The following is a 17,607-nucleotide window of genomic DNA, read 5'->3' on the forward strand; positions in this document are numbered from 1 at the left end:
TAAAGCAATTCATTATTGACTGTGTGTAATACTCAGTGTTTTAACATGTTGTTGTCATACATGTTTTAACTAATTCATTAACAAATAAGTTACATGACGAACATAGGTGACATAGCGTTGCTACCGTTTGTGTTATATTTGATGTATTATTTTTTATTTAGTTATTACATTTTTATGCTTTTACTAGATGTTAAATCAAATAATACAAACACCTTTTCATAGAAGGTAAAGGAAACACTTTCAACACCATTTTCTGTAATCCCAGAAACTAAAATAGACACACACATGAATTTAGGGTTTATTATTGTAACCATAACAATAAGGTGAATCTCTCTTTATTTTGACCATCAATTCAATCATAATTGTTCTTTTTATCACAGGCAATAGTTATAATAGTGCACTTTTTATATTTAAATTATGATACAGACATTTCTTTTTTTAAACACCTTATTCTATTGACCCATATGAATGCAGAATAGTTTACAATCTTAGCCAGAGTTGGGTCAATGAAAAGTGAAGGTGACGTGCTGATGAGAAAGATGAAACTAATGGCGGTGAGCAACCATAACGTGTGCAGACAGTGAAGCAAACGACTTGGTACAGATTCTCTTGTGATGATGGCTACACAGCAGGCGAAGAGGCAAACAGACAGGTCAAAGGGACAACGCATAAAAGCAAGAGATGAAGCGAATTAGCAAGCATTCAACGCATGTGAGACATTATGTGCCTGTTAGGGTTTGGCTATATTTAATATTCCTGGGTCAGTTGAAATCTCTGTATGTGCTCAGCTCAAAATGCATCTGCTGCAAAGTTTTCAGCCCACTCATCAGCCATTATCCTCTTATTTCACACATTCCTGTTACCAGACATATCTGTGATATAAAAAGGGATGTAAGACAAAAACAAAGCTAATATAAGAGGAGCAACATCTCAGTACTGCTTTCAGAGTCATGGTTAGAAGCATTAAAAAGAGGTAATGACAAATAAAAGAGAACAAGATTCTTGAATTAGCTGTTGATATATTTTTGTTGACATTAATTCTATATGTACTGTATGTTGTAAATGGATACATGAGACACACAACCACATAATCAAATAAATATATAAATAAATATATAAATAGATGAATAAATAAGTGGACAAATCCAAAGGCAGAAAATAATAATTAAACAAGAACAGTGACATTATGTACCTCTGAAAACATTCTGCACTTTTGTTGCATATTGTGCTGTATGGAAGACTGGTGATGAACATCGACTAGTCTGACAGAGTACTGGAGTAATACGTGACTGTCTGAGCTGCTACGTCTGCTTGCAAAATGGTGCGGCTCTCGGTGATGCGTATGGGTGCAGTGATGAACTACTTGGCTTGTTGGTGAACACTGAAGTGAGGAGCATGGAGTTAGAAGACTCTTTACTTGCTTCCCATTTTAAAGTTGTTGTATTCAAGGGACAAGGAATTGACATCACAAGCCTTTTAAGTCCGGAATCACGAAAATGTCCACTGATGCATTTCGTTAGTGTGGGTTGTTTTTTTCTTTTTTCAGTTTGTTCCGAGTCAGTACGTGAATACTATGGCAATAGGAGACAAGCTTGACGAGAAAGGTCCACAGGCCAGGAATGCTCTTCTCATTCGTTCAAACAGCTGTAATGAGGTTCATGGAACTATTCACGCATAGTTTTTTTTTCATATAGTAATGTTTATATTTCTGTTCAAATCAAAAATACTTTTCTCCAGAGCAACAGGGGCCCAATGCAAAAATCATTAATGCATTGTTCGATATTGTCTCTGAGTAAAAACAAAATACAAAAGAATCAAAACATTTAACAAATACAAACCGGTCAGCTTCCCCTTTTCAACACTGGATGTTTTCAGTTACCGTCTTCACTGCTGTCACTGTGCTACTGACATCCTCCAAAGAAACAATAAATAAAATCTAAATAAAAAAATATTTATTCACATTCACTTAATTACCTTACTTGGTTTTCTGTACCTCAGGAGAAGATACTGCTGGAATTCCAGGATCTTCTTTCTACTGAGGAAATCGTGACACTTTGTTCACCACACAATGGTGTGGTAGCAGGTTGCTAACGCTTTAGGATTCATCTGCTGAGATACATCTATATTTCATTCAGCACAGATTAGTAATAGTGTGTTGCTTGATAGTGATATGAGCACACTGGTAAATTTTCAGAGTAATCCTGTGAACCGACACAAGACATATTTCTTTTTGGCGTCAGATACTGTATAACAACGATATGACAGACTAGCCTATCTGTTCATGTCAGCATCCTTTAGCGGGCTCATTTGCTAACAGGCATGCATGTTAGCACTTCGAAATTCCTACTTTGATCTTTGAAGCTGTGTTTATGGTGGATACCAAACTGCTCATTCACTATTTTTTTTTTTTTTTCATTAAAGGATAGTTCCTTAACACGTTTCTTTTCTGGTGATTCTGGTGATCCGAAATCCAACTCCAAAAAAAAATCAAAAAAAAAAAATCAAGACAATGTTAAGTTGAAAAAAAAAAGCATGATGGAGGAAAAGGCTCAATCCTGTGGTCAATAATCTTCAATAACTTAAGTAAAGAAGAATATGAGTAGCTCATGGCTTGCAGGGATACTTGAAGATGAAGTTCTACTGTCTTCTTTCTACTGTCTTCTGTCTGTAGCTCAGGCATCCTGCTGTATGGTGTCACTTTCTAGCCTACGGTTGGGACTGGGTTCCATTGGATGACAGCAGTCGGGTTCTCTCTTTGGCTGAGCCTCTGCGCTGCAGAACTCCCCCGCTGCCTCCTATGCCTCCGCCATCTGCTCGGTCTCCCCACTCACACCTGTCACCCCCACCCTCTGAGCGCCTTGAGTTTTGGCGGGTGGGGGTTCCATGGGGCCGGCCATTCTTCTCATCTGGAAAGGGATCAGGAGAAGAGGACAGGAAAGTCACTCTTAAGGTATGAAACCTTCAGTAGCTATGGGTCACAGCCACGAATGAATGAAATGCAAAGGTAATCAAAATGTTAGGAGTGAGTCCAAAAATGAGCAATATCCTTTTACTTTCAGTTTGCAGTGCCTCACTCACAGTAGGTGACTGGAGCTTGTGATCTTTCAATGGCATTCTTTGCAAGGAAATACATATATGGTTTAGTCCTCATTAAATGACATAAAGCAAGAAGCACTGGACATTAATGCTAGTCCCACACAGTCATGGCCTGAAAGAAGGTTTGGCACAAGCAAATAATGATCAGGTATGTGGTTAAACTGAATATATTTCACAAGAAAATAAATGCATGTTCATATGCAAATATACACACGTAAATGATGCATGTCTCAAACCGAATTAAAATTGCCACTGTATGTACAGTAAGTGTGTTAAAGCAGTCTCACCAGATAGGGCTTGCACAATGGGTTGATCATGGGAGCTGAGAAGCTGGGCTTGAATGGTTTCCACCACTCGTCTGAACCTGCGACTCGGACCTAGAGATGCATCAACACATGCACATTTATTTTGTATGATATTCTTCCCAAAAAATTAACACTTGTATCAACTTGTGTCAACACTTGCCTTGACATTGGAAAAAAATGTCTTCACATCAAAGTATAAGTAAACTAATAATCTGACCACATCTGATGATTTACTACCAACCTTCAGTCTTTCAAATACTCTATAGTTAATAATTTAAAGGAATAGCTAAACCTCTGTGTGTTAGATAAGCTGATTCATATAACTCAATATCTGTCCTTCAAATGTAAGGGTAAAGCAAGCACTGAAGTTGTGTGTGCTAAGAAGTGGAGACAGGGACCACTCCTTCTTCTTCTTCTTCTTCTTCTTCTTCTTCTTCTTCTTCTTGTGTAACTCACAGTAGTAAGTATTTCCTTTAAGTAGCTACAAGCATATGAGAAATGTTAACATTGATCAAGTGTTTAAATATCCACTCCATTTGCCTGATATGAGGGTGAACGTCACACTGTAGATTCCTGTCTCCCTCCTGCCCTCCCTTTCGGTCCTCTCCCTGTCCCGCTCCCTCTCGCCTTCGGAAAAGGCAATGTCCACCTGGAACTTGACGGGTTTCTGGAAGACAGAGGGGCCGCCGGAGGACTTGTACTCGGCCCGGAAGCTGGTCTGAGAGAGGACGCTGTGACTGAGCGACGGGATCTGAGTGGTAGGGAGACAAAGAAGAAGCAGAGAGACCGACAGACTTACGAGGCGGGAGAGGTACGGGGGGCAAACATGAGTTTAAGGAGACAAAGGGTGAGGGTGAGGAAAAGAGAGAAAGAGTGAGCCATTTGTGAAAGAAAAGTGACCTATCAACATGCCATGAGTGAGCAAAACTGAAATAAAGAGAAAGCTGAAATAATGAAAAAAATGAAGTGCATAAGTATGAAAGTGCAAGAGAGTTGCCAGTGAGAGCCATGTATTATACAGACCAGCTTTGACAGTGAGAGAAGTGAAAGACAGATCACATGTCAGATACTCACAGACAGGAAGGCATGGACAATGTCGGCTTTGACAGAACTCAGAGGTTTATCTCTGATAACCACAAAGATCTGCTCCTCTTTCTCCAAGCCGATGAAATTCCCAAACCATGATTTCTTAGCCAACCTAGTAGATAAGAAATACAGTAAGACCAAATGCATTGATTTTTGAGCCATGGTTTGGTTTATACTTCAGTTTTCTATTTCTTTTTCTAGACATAGATGATTTACACTCTGTACCATCCCCAAATGACTCACAACACAGATGACCTACATTCCATGGTGTATCTTGAATGCAGCAGCAGTTAATACCTCTCCACCTCCATAAACAAGTTATAGTCTTCTAACAAGACATTTCTGGGATATTGTTTTGAATTGACAAGTGCCAGGGAGCAGCTGGTAACATGTGTGACACTCCACTGTGAGGCAAATTGAATGCCTGCAAAAGGTTTGCAATGATGTGGTTTTGGCCTTAGTTTCAGATCTTACATCTCTAATTAAGGATTAGAAAAAGACTTACTCAGGGCTGGATTCTGGTGTTAGACTGGACATGTCTTCTGATGTGGGAACTGAAAGAAACAAATTGGTAGCAATTTATGTATAATATTAAATCTTTAGCTACAAGCTAGACAAAAATACGTACAGTATATATGTTGTTGCCATTAGACCAGTGTGGAACTGAAGAAATCTTGAAACTGAACCTACTTCAGACTAGTAGTACCATACCTGAGACTTGGTACACAATATAATGGCCAAAAAATACTGACACAGAACTCACCTTGTAGTTTACGGCGATGGAAACGAGGTGATCCCAGCAGGTTGTTCTTGAAAGAATTGAGGCGAGTCCTCCAGTGGGCAGAGCTGCTGGCCGCCATGCCACTTCCGCCTCCTGGGCTAGAGGGCGGGGTCAGCGACAACGAACCCACCCCTCCTCCTCCCTCCGCCCGTGAGGAAGATGAGGACGAGGAAGAGGAGGGCGGGGTGGAGGAAGGGTGATGAGGGTGGTGGACAGGGGTGCCCAAGGGTGTGGGCAACGGAGAGCCCTGGGGAGTTACCTGTGGCACAGAGTGGGCAGAGTTTGGGTAGAAGCTCTTAGTCACTGACTTTAGGACAGAGGACGAAGGGAAGAAGAAACGGGGGATGGGTGACAGGAGCGGAGAAGGGGAGGGTGAGCGGGAGGATGGGTTGTGCAGAGGCAGGGATTTGATGGGCTGCAGATGGGGTCGATCAGCAGGTCCCTTGGTGGGCAGGGTCTGGGTCTTTGGGTTGGGGGGAGCTTTGAGCTTGTCATGAGCCCGAGTTGAGCGAGGAGTAGTGGCGCTTCCCTGTTTGGGCTCCTTTGTGAGGGGGGTAGCGGTGGCAGAGGTGACATCTGATTGGCTGAAAGTGAAGACGGGGCTCTGATAGGACTGGGGAGTGGGTTTGTGGGGTGGGAGAGATGGAAAACAAGAAAGAGAGGGGATGGAACATGGAGAAAGGATGGAAATGAATATCATGCTTCATGAAAAAAAGAGTGCAAGTTGTGAGTAGTGAAAGTGTCAAATGTAATTCGACCAGTGCTGACTACAAAAGTTTTTGGTATGTGTCATTTATCTCTTACATGAGTGAGGGTTTAGTGATAGTTGTGGTGGTGACAGGGTTAAGAATACATTGATAGAGGACAGTGGCAGGGAAGGTCTGAAATTAATGGTTAATGATTTTTCCTTATGTTATTGTCTAGGGACCACTGCAATATTTACTATGTTTCTAATCTCATAAAATAAATGAATGTTATAATTTAAAGGTTCGACTGTATGTTAATTTCCTAAACAGTGAAAACAGCTAGGTCATGCATGGTGAAGAAGAGAAGTGATATGAAAACAGAAGAAAAAGGCCACGCAAACCTGTTGGCTGACATATTTCATCTGACTGGTGTTGTGATGATGTTGATAAAAGGATATACCTTAGGGGCTTGTGAAGTGTGGCTAGACTTTTTTTTAAAAGCAGTTTAATGAAGCAGTGTGCAATAGGAGCAAAAATAATATATACTCAAAATGAATAGTATACTTTTTAAAACAAAGCATTCAACATGTAAAAAAATTAAAGAACATTAGAGTCCATTTTTTACAGCAATTTTAGTGGTTGGTCATAAAAATGTGAACCATACTGGCTCTGCTGCTTAGAAACTATTGCAGCACACAAATTGAAGATTAAAGCTTTAATTGCAGAACTACTGTGTGGAAAAAACAAATAAATACAAAACATAGTAACAATAGTAAAAATGTACTTATTTTATAATGAATGCTTGTATCATGTTTGAAGATACAGTGCAGGTTATCAAGGCAGCAAGAGTGTTTACAATTTGTTAAAAGCTGGCCAACAGGCCCTTACCCTGGGACTGCTGAGAGGGCTGGAGGAGAGACCAGTGGAGGCTCCACTTACTGAGCGTGACCTGACAAATAGACCAAAAGATGATAAAAAACAATGTGCAAGGCTGAATGCATTATGCAATGTAATGCAACTGTGTGTGCTAAATATACATATATGTGTGTATGTAAGCAAAATACACTGCACCTCTGGCTGTGTGCAGCTGTGTCCAGGGCCCTGCGAGGAGGTGTAGGAGACCCCTGTTCTGTAACACTTAGCACCTCCAGGCTTTTCCTCTCTGGGCGGCAGCGGCCATGGCGTGTCAGCATAGGAGAGTCAACACGCTTTCGAGGAGGATCTGCTGAGGAATACGATAAAGTAATTAAGGGATTTACCATCATAAATTTCATGTCTCTCAAAATAAAAACACAAAAACTGTACCTAATAACAACCATCCTGCTACTAAGAGATATTGCTGCATCTTCAACATTCTGCTCCCTGTTGAAACTGTTGTCACTCTGCATTTATTTTCACTTTTGCAATTCTGAAATGTATGATCATGCTCAAAGTGATTTTTCCACAGGCCTTTCACTGGCTGCACCATCTGTGACTGTGATAAACTTAGCTTCATTTGCACTGGCAGAACAACTGCCCTCTCCCAGTTTTGTCCCATAGAGAAACTCTGCAGATGTCCTGTGAAGATCTGATTTGAACATCGTACCAAACATTGACGGTAAAATGATGCCAGTAAAAAGGAATCCAACATATATTTCTATATTTCCATCCAACATTTAATATTTTTCTAAGCCAAAACTATAGACACTATGAGTGAATAATACTACATGGTAATCTTGAATTACCTCAGAATTACTGACTGAATATCTGACTATGGCATCAGACTAACAGACAGTGTGGTACATACAACTGCCTCTCAGAGACTGAGGCAGAGAAAAGCAGCTCCTTCTCTGGAGTGGATCCCTCCTGCCCCCTAATGACTGACCTACATCATTGCGTGGAGGCAAGTCCTCATCCTCATAACTGGGGTAGCGCTCTTTCCTGTCCAGCAGAAGGTAATAGATCATCTTCTCTTGGTTTTCTCTGACACAAAAAAGACAGAAAGAAACTCATTAGATTAGATGTTAAGATTTGAAAATAAAGATGCAGAAAGGAGTAATATGTTTCTAGAAACAGTGTCAATGTCTCTAAAAAGTGTGATTTTTGTTTTACTTTAAAGTTGACAAGAAGTACCTGACTGCACTATTACTTTGATTCTTTGTAAGACTAAATAGATATTTTTGGGCAGGACTTGAAAGCCCATTGTAACGAACCTTATTCTCTGGAGGAACGAGTCCCTGAATTTGGACACATCTTCTGTCTATCCGCTATCTTGCATGCTTTAACCCTGCAGCTAATTAGTCAACTTGACTACAAGCAGTACAGAACAGTGTTTCATGTGACATGATGAAGAGGAAACCAGTATCTCCTCTCTGTTTTCAGACAGCACTCAAAATGCCTGTTCACAATATTCAATGGTCACTTAAAATCAGATGCTGACACATTAACTGAGTAACCAATAAAAATAATTATACACAATTCATTACATCCCTGAAATGGTTAATATTTTTTGCACAAGATATATGTTTTATATGTTTACTTGTTTTAGCACCTCCGCATATGTACATGAAATGGAGCAAAGTGTATACATCAATTTAATAAATGTAATAAAATAAAGATAGTTTCTTTCATTTCTTGCCACAAAAAAATATAGTTGAAAATTGCTTACTCTTCACATTGCAAGTCACGTGTGAGCTTGACTCGGTCCCGGAAACAGCCCAGGGAGTGCATGCTGTCCAGCACATCTGGGTCCAGCTCAGTCAGGGACAAGATTCTCCTCACACACACTCGCCTGGGAGGAGGCTGCTCTGGACACGGCTCGTTTCGACCACCCCTGAGAGTAAGGCACATGCATAGACATGACACATGACACAAATATAATGTATTTCTTTTAAATATAATGCATTACCACTGAAATGTGTATTTCATTTCACACTTGTTTATGTAAAATTAGACGTATACTCACAGATACCAGGGATGTTTCTGGATGGCCTCTAGCTGTAAGGGGTGACAGGGCAGATGGGGCCATTAGTTTCTACAGTCTGTTAACAGCCAGATGGCCACACTGCTGTGCTGTGTAAACAGTTTATACCAGATATTTTTTACATGCACAAAAGGCACCTCATCAGTTCAGAATATAGTATACTAAAACCACAAATCTTTGCATATACATCAACATATCAAAAACACCCTTCATCGCATCTTATTAATAGATTTACCTCTGACTGTTATACTGTAATACAACAAAAAACATAAACATCTGAATGCACCTTACACACACTAATGCAGCAATTACCCAGTGTAAATGCACCAATGTCTCTAAGCCATGCCAACAATGATAATTGAAATACTAGAATGCACATCCTGCTAAAGTGCTAACATAAAGACAAGCTGGAAAACGTGACTCAAAACTAACAATGATTCATAATAATGACACCAAAATAGCAATACTAATTCAAAGGAAATGATAAATTACAGAAGTAAATCTAATGAAATGATCTTTGAATTGACTATTGCATATGAAACTTGTATGAATTTAGTTTAAAACCCATTCAGACCCTTGTGTATGAGCACAGTCTCGTACCGTGAGCCTCTTTTCAGGGTTGACCTCAATCATGCCCTTGAGCAGAGACTGGCAGTCCGGGGGGATGAAGTGGGGCATGTGGAACACCCCGCTCTTCACCTTCTCCAGGAGCTGGCGTAAATTATCATGGTCAAAAGGCAGGGCACCCTGTGAAACAGGAAAACAATAGACAACGAAAAAACAAATGAAGAAAAAACAAATAAACAAATATGTTAAAATAAACTTGACAAAAGGGAAAAGGTTAGCAAGCACAACAAAGACATTTGAGAGCATTTTCAAAGGGACCATATTATATTGTGAAAAAAGAAGTATAAGAGTATATACAAGAGTAAAAGACTTACCACCAGTAGAGCAAAAAGTATGACCCCACAGCTCCACACATCTGCTCTCCGCCCATCATATTTCTCCCCCTGCCAAACACAGAGTGGGCATTCAATAATTCACCACTAACACCTTCAAAACAGTTATGAGCCAAATTAACTAATAAACTGCAATAAGATACTTTCAGCTGACTTAAGGTTTATCCAAATCTACAGTATATAATGTCTTTCAAAATAAATCTATCAAAAACAAACAGTAATCCATTTGAATCCAGCATTTATTCAATCTTAGTCCAAACCACAGTAAAAGCATCTTTCATTGATAGAACTGGATAATCTTTGTGTTTGCTTAGTGCACTCAAGAATCAAGCTTACTAAAGATAACCCTTCTTTAAACCAACACAACTGGAAGACTATATTTCATTAAGACTTCATGAATGTTTTTAATATTCTGTTGGTAAATGTGTAGATCTTTGAACTATGCATTTTTCTCTTTAGTAACATAATTTCCTCATTCCTACAAACTGAAAGAGGGGGACTCTTACCCGTATTACTTCAGGGCAAGCATAATGTGGTGATCTAAAATAAAAGACAAAGGTGTTACAAACAACACTAATATAGGCAGAACTAAAGCAGTGTAAAAATGAATATGCATGTGTTGTATGTACTCTGTATATAGGCACATCTAACGCTGTGCCTCAAGTGCAAACTAATCTACTCATTAACATGAAGAATATATTGTGCAATATGCATAGACATAAACTGCAAGTTCCTGAAACATAATGATGACAAGAAAAACAAAATATGACAAATCCTAATGCATATGCATATTATTTCTGAACACAAACACACATGCTAAGTGCATACTCACCCACAGCTGGTCTCTAACAGGCTGTCTCCCACCTGTAGGGAGGCCATGCCAAAGTCAGCGATACGGATGTTATTCTTTTCATCCAGGAGCAGGTTCTCGGGCTTCAGGTCTCTGTGACTGCAAAAATACAACAAAAACAATTGGCCCTCACCTAAAATATCATTAAAGGGGTTTAAAAAGAAGCTTTGCTAGACTGGAATCACAAGGTTTTAGGACATACTTGTCCTATTACAAGTCCTAAACCATCAACCATTTCCCTACGGCTGACCCAGAATCCAATTTATGCAAACACCAACCAAATAGAATGGCTGTGGCAGAAATCCAAAGCAGAGATGATCTGCCTGAAAAACTTCCGGGCCTCTTTTGGAGTCAGCCGGCCCTTCTTCACCAGGTAGTCAAACAACTCTCCTCCTGACACATGCTCCAACACCAGATACCTGCCCACATACAGAGAAAGCAGTGATTTGAAATGTTCATCTTAAAAACACCACAGGAGGACTAAAGGATTTAATTAAGGAAACAATAGGTTTTACCTAAGACACTCTTAGTGTTAAATACCATTATTTTATAATGTTGTTGATTTCTAGGACTGCAAACTTTAAGATTGATATTCCTTAATGTATTAACTTTCAGCAAAGCTGTTTTTAAAGCTTTTTTATTAATTGTAGGGCATGAAGAAAAAGTGAGAATTAGAATTAGAGTGATTAGAGCAGATTAATATAGGTCTTACAGTAATATTTATACCCATTCCATTAAAAGAAATAAAGCATGCAGACTGCACTGAGCCCAATAGTGATGCTCTTCTGAATGTAGAGGGAACTCACAGATATTTGTTATTCTCATAAACATCATGCAGCTTCAACACATGCGGATGCTCAATCAGTTTCAGAATGGCAATCTCCCTCTCAACCTGGTCGGAGAGAAGAGACGGACGTGAAGAAAAAGAGACAGACAAGAGCCGAAGATCCAAAGCAGAGCACACAGGCCAATAGGCAAGAGAACTGAGGCCGATTAACAAGCTAGTACAGAAGTTAAATATAGAGGATGTGGAGCAGTATGTGTACAGCATTACGCATCTTTCAATATACAAAATTAGCGTCACTGTCGTCACTGAGAGTGAGAGAGACAGCCTCGACGGCGTCATACTGTACCTTCATCAGCACCGACTCAGACAGCTTCTCTCTGTTGACTATTTTGATGGCTACCTTCTGACCCGTAATACAATGGACCCCCAGCTTAACCAGTCCTGACAGAGTGAGAGAAGCAGAGACACAAAGAGGAATGAGCTACTGAACTCAACGCTGGTGGTTTTATTCCAGTTCAATTCATGACTTCAACCCGCTTGGTGTTACTCACCTGTCTGTCCCTTCCCCAGTGTTTTTTCCAGTCGATAGGGCCCAACATATTGAGCTGACTGACCTAGAGACAGTTCCTTACTCATACTGCACTTACTGAAGGCTAATACTCTACTACTACTACTACTATTACTACTACTACTACTACTAGTACTACACTGTGATTATTGCGATTACTGTGTTATATTACAGCTGATACACAAGTTATTGTTGATGGTGTTCAACTTATTCCAGTGGTAACACTGCTACTTTGAAGTTATTGGGTGAACATGTATTAAAAAAAAAAGCAACATCTGGATGATAAATGAACATTCTTCATTTAAACCTGGTTAACAAACGTCGTTAAAGATGTTTAGCCTTATTTTTTTGAACATGTATAACGTCGATAATAAACCCAACAACCTCCTGGTGTTAGCTTAAAGCAGAAACTGTGATGACAGTAAGTTAGCAGGCTGTTATCTGCGTTAAATACCGACCACTACCTTAAATATGAACAGAACAAGAAAGGCAAAATAATGACTTTTACGTATGTACATTAGCTTATTTGTATAACTTGCACATTGTCACACGTATGGTGTTCACTGTATAAGGTGGTTAATAAGGAAATTATCGCAGAGTAACGTTAACGTTATGTAGCCATAAAACAAGCAGATTTCCACGTCTGCTGCAAACAGATTTGTCATTTACCGGTTGAGAAAACCCAACGAAACGTCAAACACGTCAAGTGGATGTTGGCGTTCAGATTTCAATCTATTTAATGCTCCCTGTTAGGCCTGTTTGTACAGGTGCAACAACATGCTATTTTAGCCTCGCCGCCGCGCTCCCACACAGCAGCGAGGCTAGCTTTAGCTTCACGGCCGTCTCGCCCTGTCAAAAAAACCGACACCGCCTGAAGTTCCTCGGCGTCGCCAGACGGTAAGACGTAGCACACGGCCGCACCATGCTCACGATATTTCGGGGTAAAATGCGTATTCCGCGCGGAACAACCATCTTCAGCGTAGCCCAGTCCTCCCCCTCCCTGTCGCTGTCCCCGTCTCTGCCTCCCTACATCCCTACAAGTAGCGGATCACAGCATCTTCTCCTCTCTCCTCCGGCGCGTCCTCCTCCCTCACCGGACGACGCACAGGTGAAAAAGAGAAAAAACAGATCAACCCGCACTGTCGACCGCGTCGTTCCCCTCCTCACTTCTGATTATAGTCCATATAGGCCCCCTGTATTCTCCTCCCTTCGGTTTTCATGCCGTAAATCGATATTTTCTCTCTCCTCTTCCTTCCTTCGCCTCACTCGCATCAGCATCCGGGTCCCACTCCCTCTCCATCCTCTCGTCCCCCGCCCTCCACCTCCTCCTCCTCCACCTCCTCATCCTGCTCCCGATCATCGTCCTCAAAATACGCTTATCTCTGCATTCACCTCAGCCTCAGCACCGGCCACAGCAGCTGCTCCCTGTCACTGGGAAACACTTTAGTAAACACGGCCAGGGTCAGCGGGTGGGACGCTGCTCGCTTGGCCAGGCCGGAGGGCTCTGGAGCGGCTGTGGCCTGTCCGAACTACCGGTGTCCCAGAGCTGGGATTTAGTTGTCAATTAGAAACCAGGTGTAATATAAGTTATGTGAAGAGTTATGTGATATTTTACTCAAGTTATAATTGCAGCGACTTAATGTAAAAAAAAAAAAAAGAAAAGTTTATATTTTGTAGATAATAGGCTCCCTAAATAAAAATGTAAATGCAGGATACTTGAAGTGGACTATTTCCAGTATTGTGGTTTTACTACACAATAGATCTGAACCAATTCTTCTACTTCTGTAAAAAAAAAAAAAAGCATTCGTAATCATGTTACTTAGTAGAAGTGCTGTATTAGCAAAATGTAACCTACTTATGTACCAAAAAGAAAAATAGTCACTAAGAAACAGAATTGTGGTGACTGGACTAGACCCAATCCATCAGTAATGAATTAAAATGTAAAAAACAAAAATGCTTTAGTGTATTTAAACACATTATTGTATATTACAGTTGTAAAAACTAATATTGTGTGGCTTATCACTGACATCTGTATTTTTGGCAAATACTACTACACTATAATGACATAAAATAACTTTACAACAGCACTGAAACTGACAAGAAATGATGTCACAAGCTGCTCCTTATAAAAGAGTGGCCCACCACACTTCTCCTGCAGATGAAACTGTGTTTGGTGCTGATTCAAATGAATTTGATGATTAAAAAGGGTAAGTGGGACATTTAAATGTATCATCTGCAAAGTGCCCTAAAAATCTCTAAAATCTCAGTTTGAAAATGTTGTGTGTGGGTGGATAATTCCCCAAAGCTCATCTTCATCTGCGCCTAGGTGGTTGATTTGCACACAGCCAGAAGGATTTGTCTCCAACCACAGAGCAGAAATAGAACGGAAAAGATACTCATCCTGCTATTTGTTTTGGAGATCAAAATGCTTAATCGCAATGAAAATGAGTGGGCTTACACCACTGTCATGAATGACACCGATAAAATAGATAGTCTGCACAAAAGGAAGTATATATTTTCTTGGTTTTACTTCAAGTAGGATGCAGTGAAAGATTAACAGCAATAAGGAAGTTCAAGAGGGAGGAAAAAGGTAGGAGAAAACATTTCAGTCTGCAATTGGTTTAAACCAATAAACCTGCAAAAAACACTCATCATAATTTTATTTCACACTGAATGTTTCACTACTAATACACTCCTTCATGTGAATTATGTCTCTCATCAGATGACTGCTTATCAAGATCTGCTCTGTGCTCCAGACATACACAGGTTATTCTGTAACATCCATCCTTTGAGTAAAACACTTTGACTCCTAAACACCTTTTTCTTGCATCTCTGCTGAAAAGAAGCAAAATGCACCACCCAGGTCTTTGATCCAGTCTAATCTTTCAGTCATGTCCACAGTCTCCACACTGAGTGCCGGAGCTCAGCTGGAAAAGTGACATTAGGTACTAATGTGAGGATTATGCAGAGATTAACAAGATCTTCTTAATTCCATTAAGAGGAACTACTCCATGTGGAGGTCTACGCTTGGCCTATGCAGAGACTCGAATAACCCATCTAATCATTTAAGATTTAAAAATGTCTGAAGAAAAACATTATAGTGTATGTAGCAAATATAAAAGCTTTATATTGTTGTGTTATTTGTGCGCATAAAAGTTTACAGTGCATAGATAATAAGTGTTATATTGTAGTCCACTATGGAATTCAACAATGCTTCATTATGGTGGAAGTACATATTTTCAGTATCGAACAATCATCAAGCCCCTCTTCAGCTTTTCAAATGGTTCGGTCCAGTGCAAGAAACAAGGAAGAAAATAGCTGTGAAAAAAAAATTAAATAAAAAATGTAATATACCAAAGATTATATGACACAATATGTGATTAAATTATTCAAAAACAGCACAACTTGGCATCACTGTTATATTCACCCTACAAGTTTTGTACAAAAATAAAACAGCAGACCCACATACGGTTTGTTACTGTTTAAAATAAAGACTTAGATTATTATTATTTACTAGATTTTGTTTGCTTGCCTTGTTCCTCACTTGTAAGTCGCTTTGGATAAAAGCGTCTGCTAAATGACTAAATGTAAAATGTAAATGTAAATGTAAATGTAAATGTAAATTTACTGACCTTGTTTTCCATTTCCTTCTTTTAGAATATTAAAATAGAAAACATGTAACACCCAGTGTATTACAGTGCAATCACTAGTGCCCAGTTTGGTGGCATAAAAAATGTGTTATTGTGGTTGTAGAGTAACACTAAATTTGTGTTTTACAGTTAATTATTATACCAGGAAACACACAGCGGAAGTTGTGGTTATTTCTGTGTGAACTCACTGTTTATTAAGATATATTTCCTTTAAGTGTCATGATCCCTCAGAAAGGGTTTTTATACAGGCCTGGAAGGCATCTATCAGATCTTTACAGTCCTCTGCTCTCTTCTGTCTGACACTGAAACACAAAGCCACATTTATAAAACTCATTTACGGTTCTCATCAAAGGGATTATGACAGCACAGCCTGATAATAATATATTTCACCTCAAACCTCCGCAGCTGCTTTTATCTGTATTTGGCAAAGTTGAAGAACACGAGTGAGTAATCTGTGCGGCAGCTCCACTAATATTAATCACTGCTGCACGTGGACGGCACATTAAATGTCTGTTGGTGCTTGTGCGCACGTAACATAAACCAACAGCTTGAAACATGTCGGTTCCCTGCCAGAGGTCATACTCTTTTAAACCTCAGGTCTATTTATGATTCTCAAGTCAGTAAAGCCCCACTGTAAATGTCACTACACTTATGTAGTCCCGTGATGTAGACAGGTTTTACTCATATGTGAACCATTTTTCTTGTTTAACTCAGCAAGTGATCAAAAGGTTGTAAGACAATGTGACTAGTGTTTGGTTGGAACCGAAACACATTTAATTAAGAGACACTCACCAAAGATGCTGTCACACTGGAAAGCTTTGAATGTATGTACATTTGTATAAATACCTTTTTCATCATCTACAATTCTACAACATTGCTGTTGGGACTCACCATTTGTCAGCGTCTTCTCTGATGATCTGGCATGGCGCTGCCACAGCTTCGTTGGAGTCTGGCATTTTGACAGAAGAGAGCCGGGGTTTGTGGAGGTGTTGTGCTGCAACGGCTGCAGTCAAGTATCGTTACAGTTTGGTTACAGAGATGGAGGGAAAGACAGCCGAGAGAGAGGGAGGGAAGAGGCACGACAGTGACAGAAAGAGGGACAAGGAAACTGAACTAATTTTCACTTAATGCAATGTGCTGGAGTTCTGTGTCTTTGCTCCTTTCTCCTACTTTTTCTGTTTTTTACATCACCGTATATAATTGAAATGTTCTCTACATTTCTTTATACTTGTTCTTTGTTCAAGGGTTCTTCTAATGAATATGGTGATAACTAACCCTTTGACTCAAGCACTGCGCATTACAAAAGCCTCATAATGCACCTAAAATACTCACTACAGGGGACGTGGCAGAGGGCTTTTTCCTGAAAAGACGCAGGGGAGTGTGACTTTGTTTCACATTGTTTTGTTGGCTTAAGAGGTTGAGTTGAGAACTGTAGGATACACATAACAAATCAAATGCTGATTTCGAATTGAACATGTCGTTACAAATGATGCTATGAATATTCTGGAAATAATCCAGAATTTGGATTTGATCTGGTTTTAAAGATACAAGATAAAAAGCAGCTGAGGGCAGCATTAGTAAAGTTAATCCCTACAGGAACACACATTTGTTTCTTATTTTGTACTCAGTCCTGATGTGATGTGTATGTTGCCTGCATACATAGCATGGAAAGCTTCCATTCTGAGCAAAGTTACAATAAATGACAACAAATCAAAACAATTACAACATGTACTGGATCCTATATCAACAGAAAATGAAAGAAAATTCACATTCTTACTACAATCTCTCTTTTTTTTTTTTTATTCTCAAACTAATAATTGTGTAGCTTATAAAGTTAACCCAGTGCTTAGATCAATAGATCAATTTATTTTTTATTT

At 39.6% G+C, this 17,607-nt stretch overlaps 1 protein-coding gene across 11 annotated transcripts; it reads right to left on the reverse strand.

The window, feature by feature from the left end:
* Positions 1-212: 212 nt before the first annotated feature.
* Positions 213-13,338, reverse strand: LOC113156714 (serine/threonine-protein kinase BRSK2-like). Of its 11 annotated transcripts, none has more exons than XM_026351979.1 (19): positions 12,064-13,338; positions 11,859-11,953; positions 11,532-11,617; positions 11,004-11,144; positions 10,708-10,824; positions 10,382-10,415; positions 9,858-9,926; positions 9,517-9,663; positions 8,899-8,930; positions 8,602-8,766; positions 7,819-7,916; positions 7,026-7,176; positions 6,843-6,903; positions 5,251-5,527; positions 4,993-5,041; positions 4,476-4,599; positions 3,942-4,152; positions 3,384-3,473; positions 213-2,906 (listed from the first exon to the last, which is right to left on the reverse strand). In XM_026351979.1, exons 1-19 carry the CDS (start codon positions 12,146-12,148, stop codon positions 2,707-2,709), a joined length of 2,232 nt encoding a protein of 743 aa, XP_026207764.1. In that variant the 5' UTR covers positions 12,149-13,338; the 3' UTR covers positions 213-2,706. The 11 variants fall into 11 exon arrangements, with proteins under 11 accessions (XP_026207764.1, XP_026207762.1, XP_026207766.1 ...); XM_026351977.1 differs by having other exon boundaries at positions 213-2,918; XM_026351981.1 differs by having other exon boundaries at positions 5,251-5,881.
* Between the last annotated feature and the right edge of the window lie 4,269 nt (positions 13,339-17,607).

Source organism: Anabas testudineus, chromosome 19 (assembly GCF_900324465.2).
Source record: "Anabas testudineus chromosome 19, fAnaTes1.2, whole genome shotgun sequence".
Taxonomy (NCBI): Eukaryota; Metazoa; Chordata; class Actinopteri; order Anabantiformes; family Anabantidae; genus Anabas; species Anabas testudineus.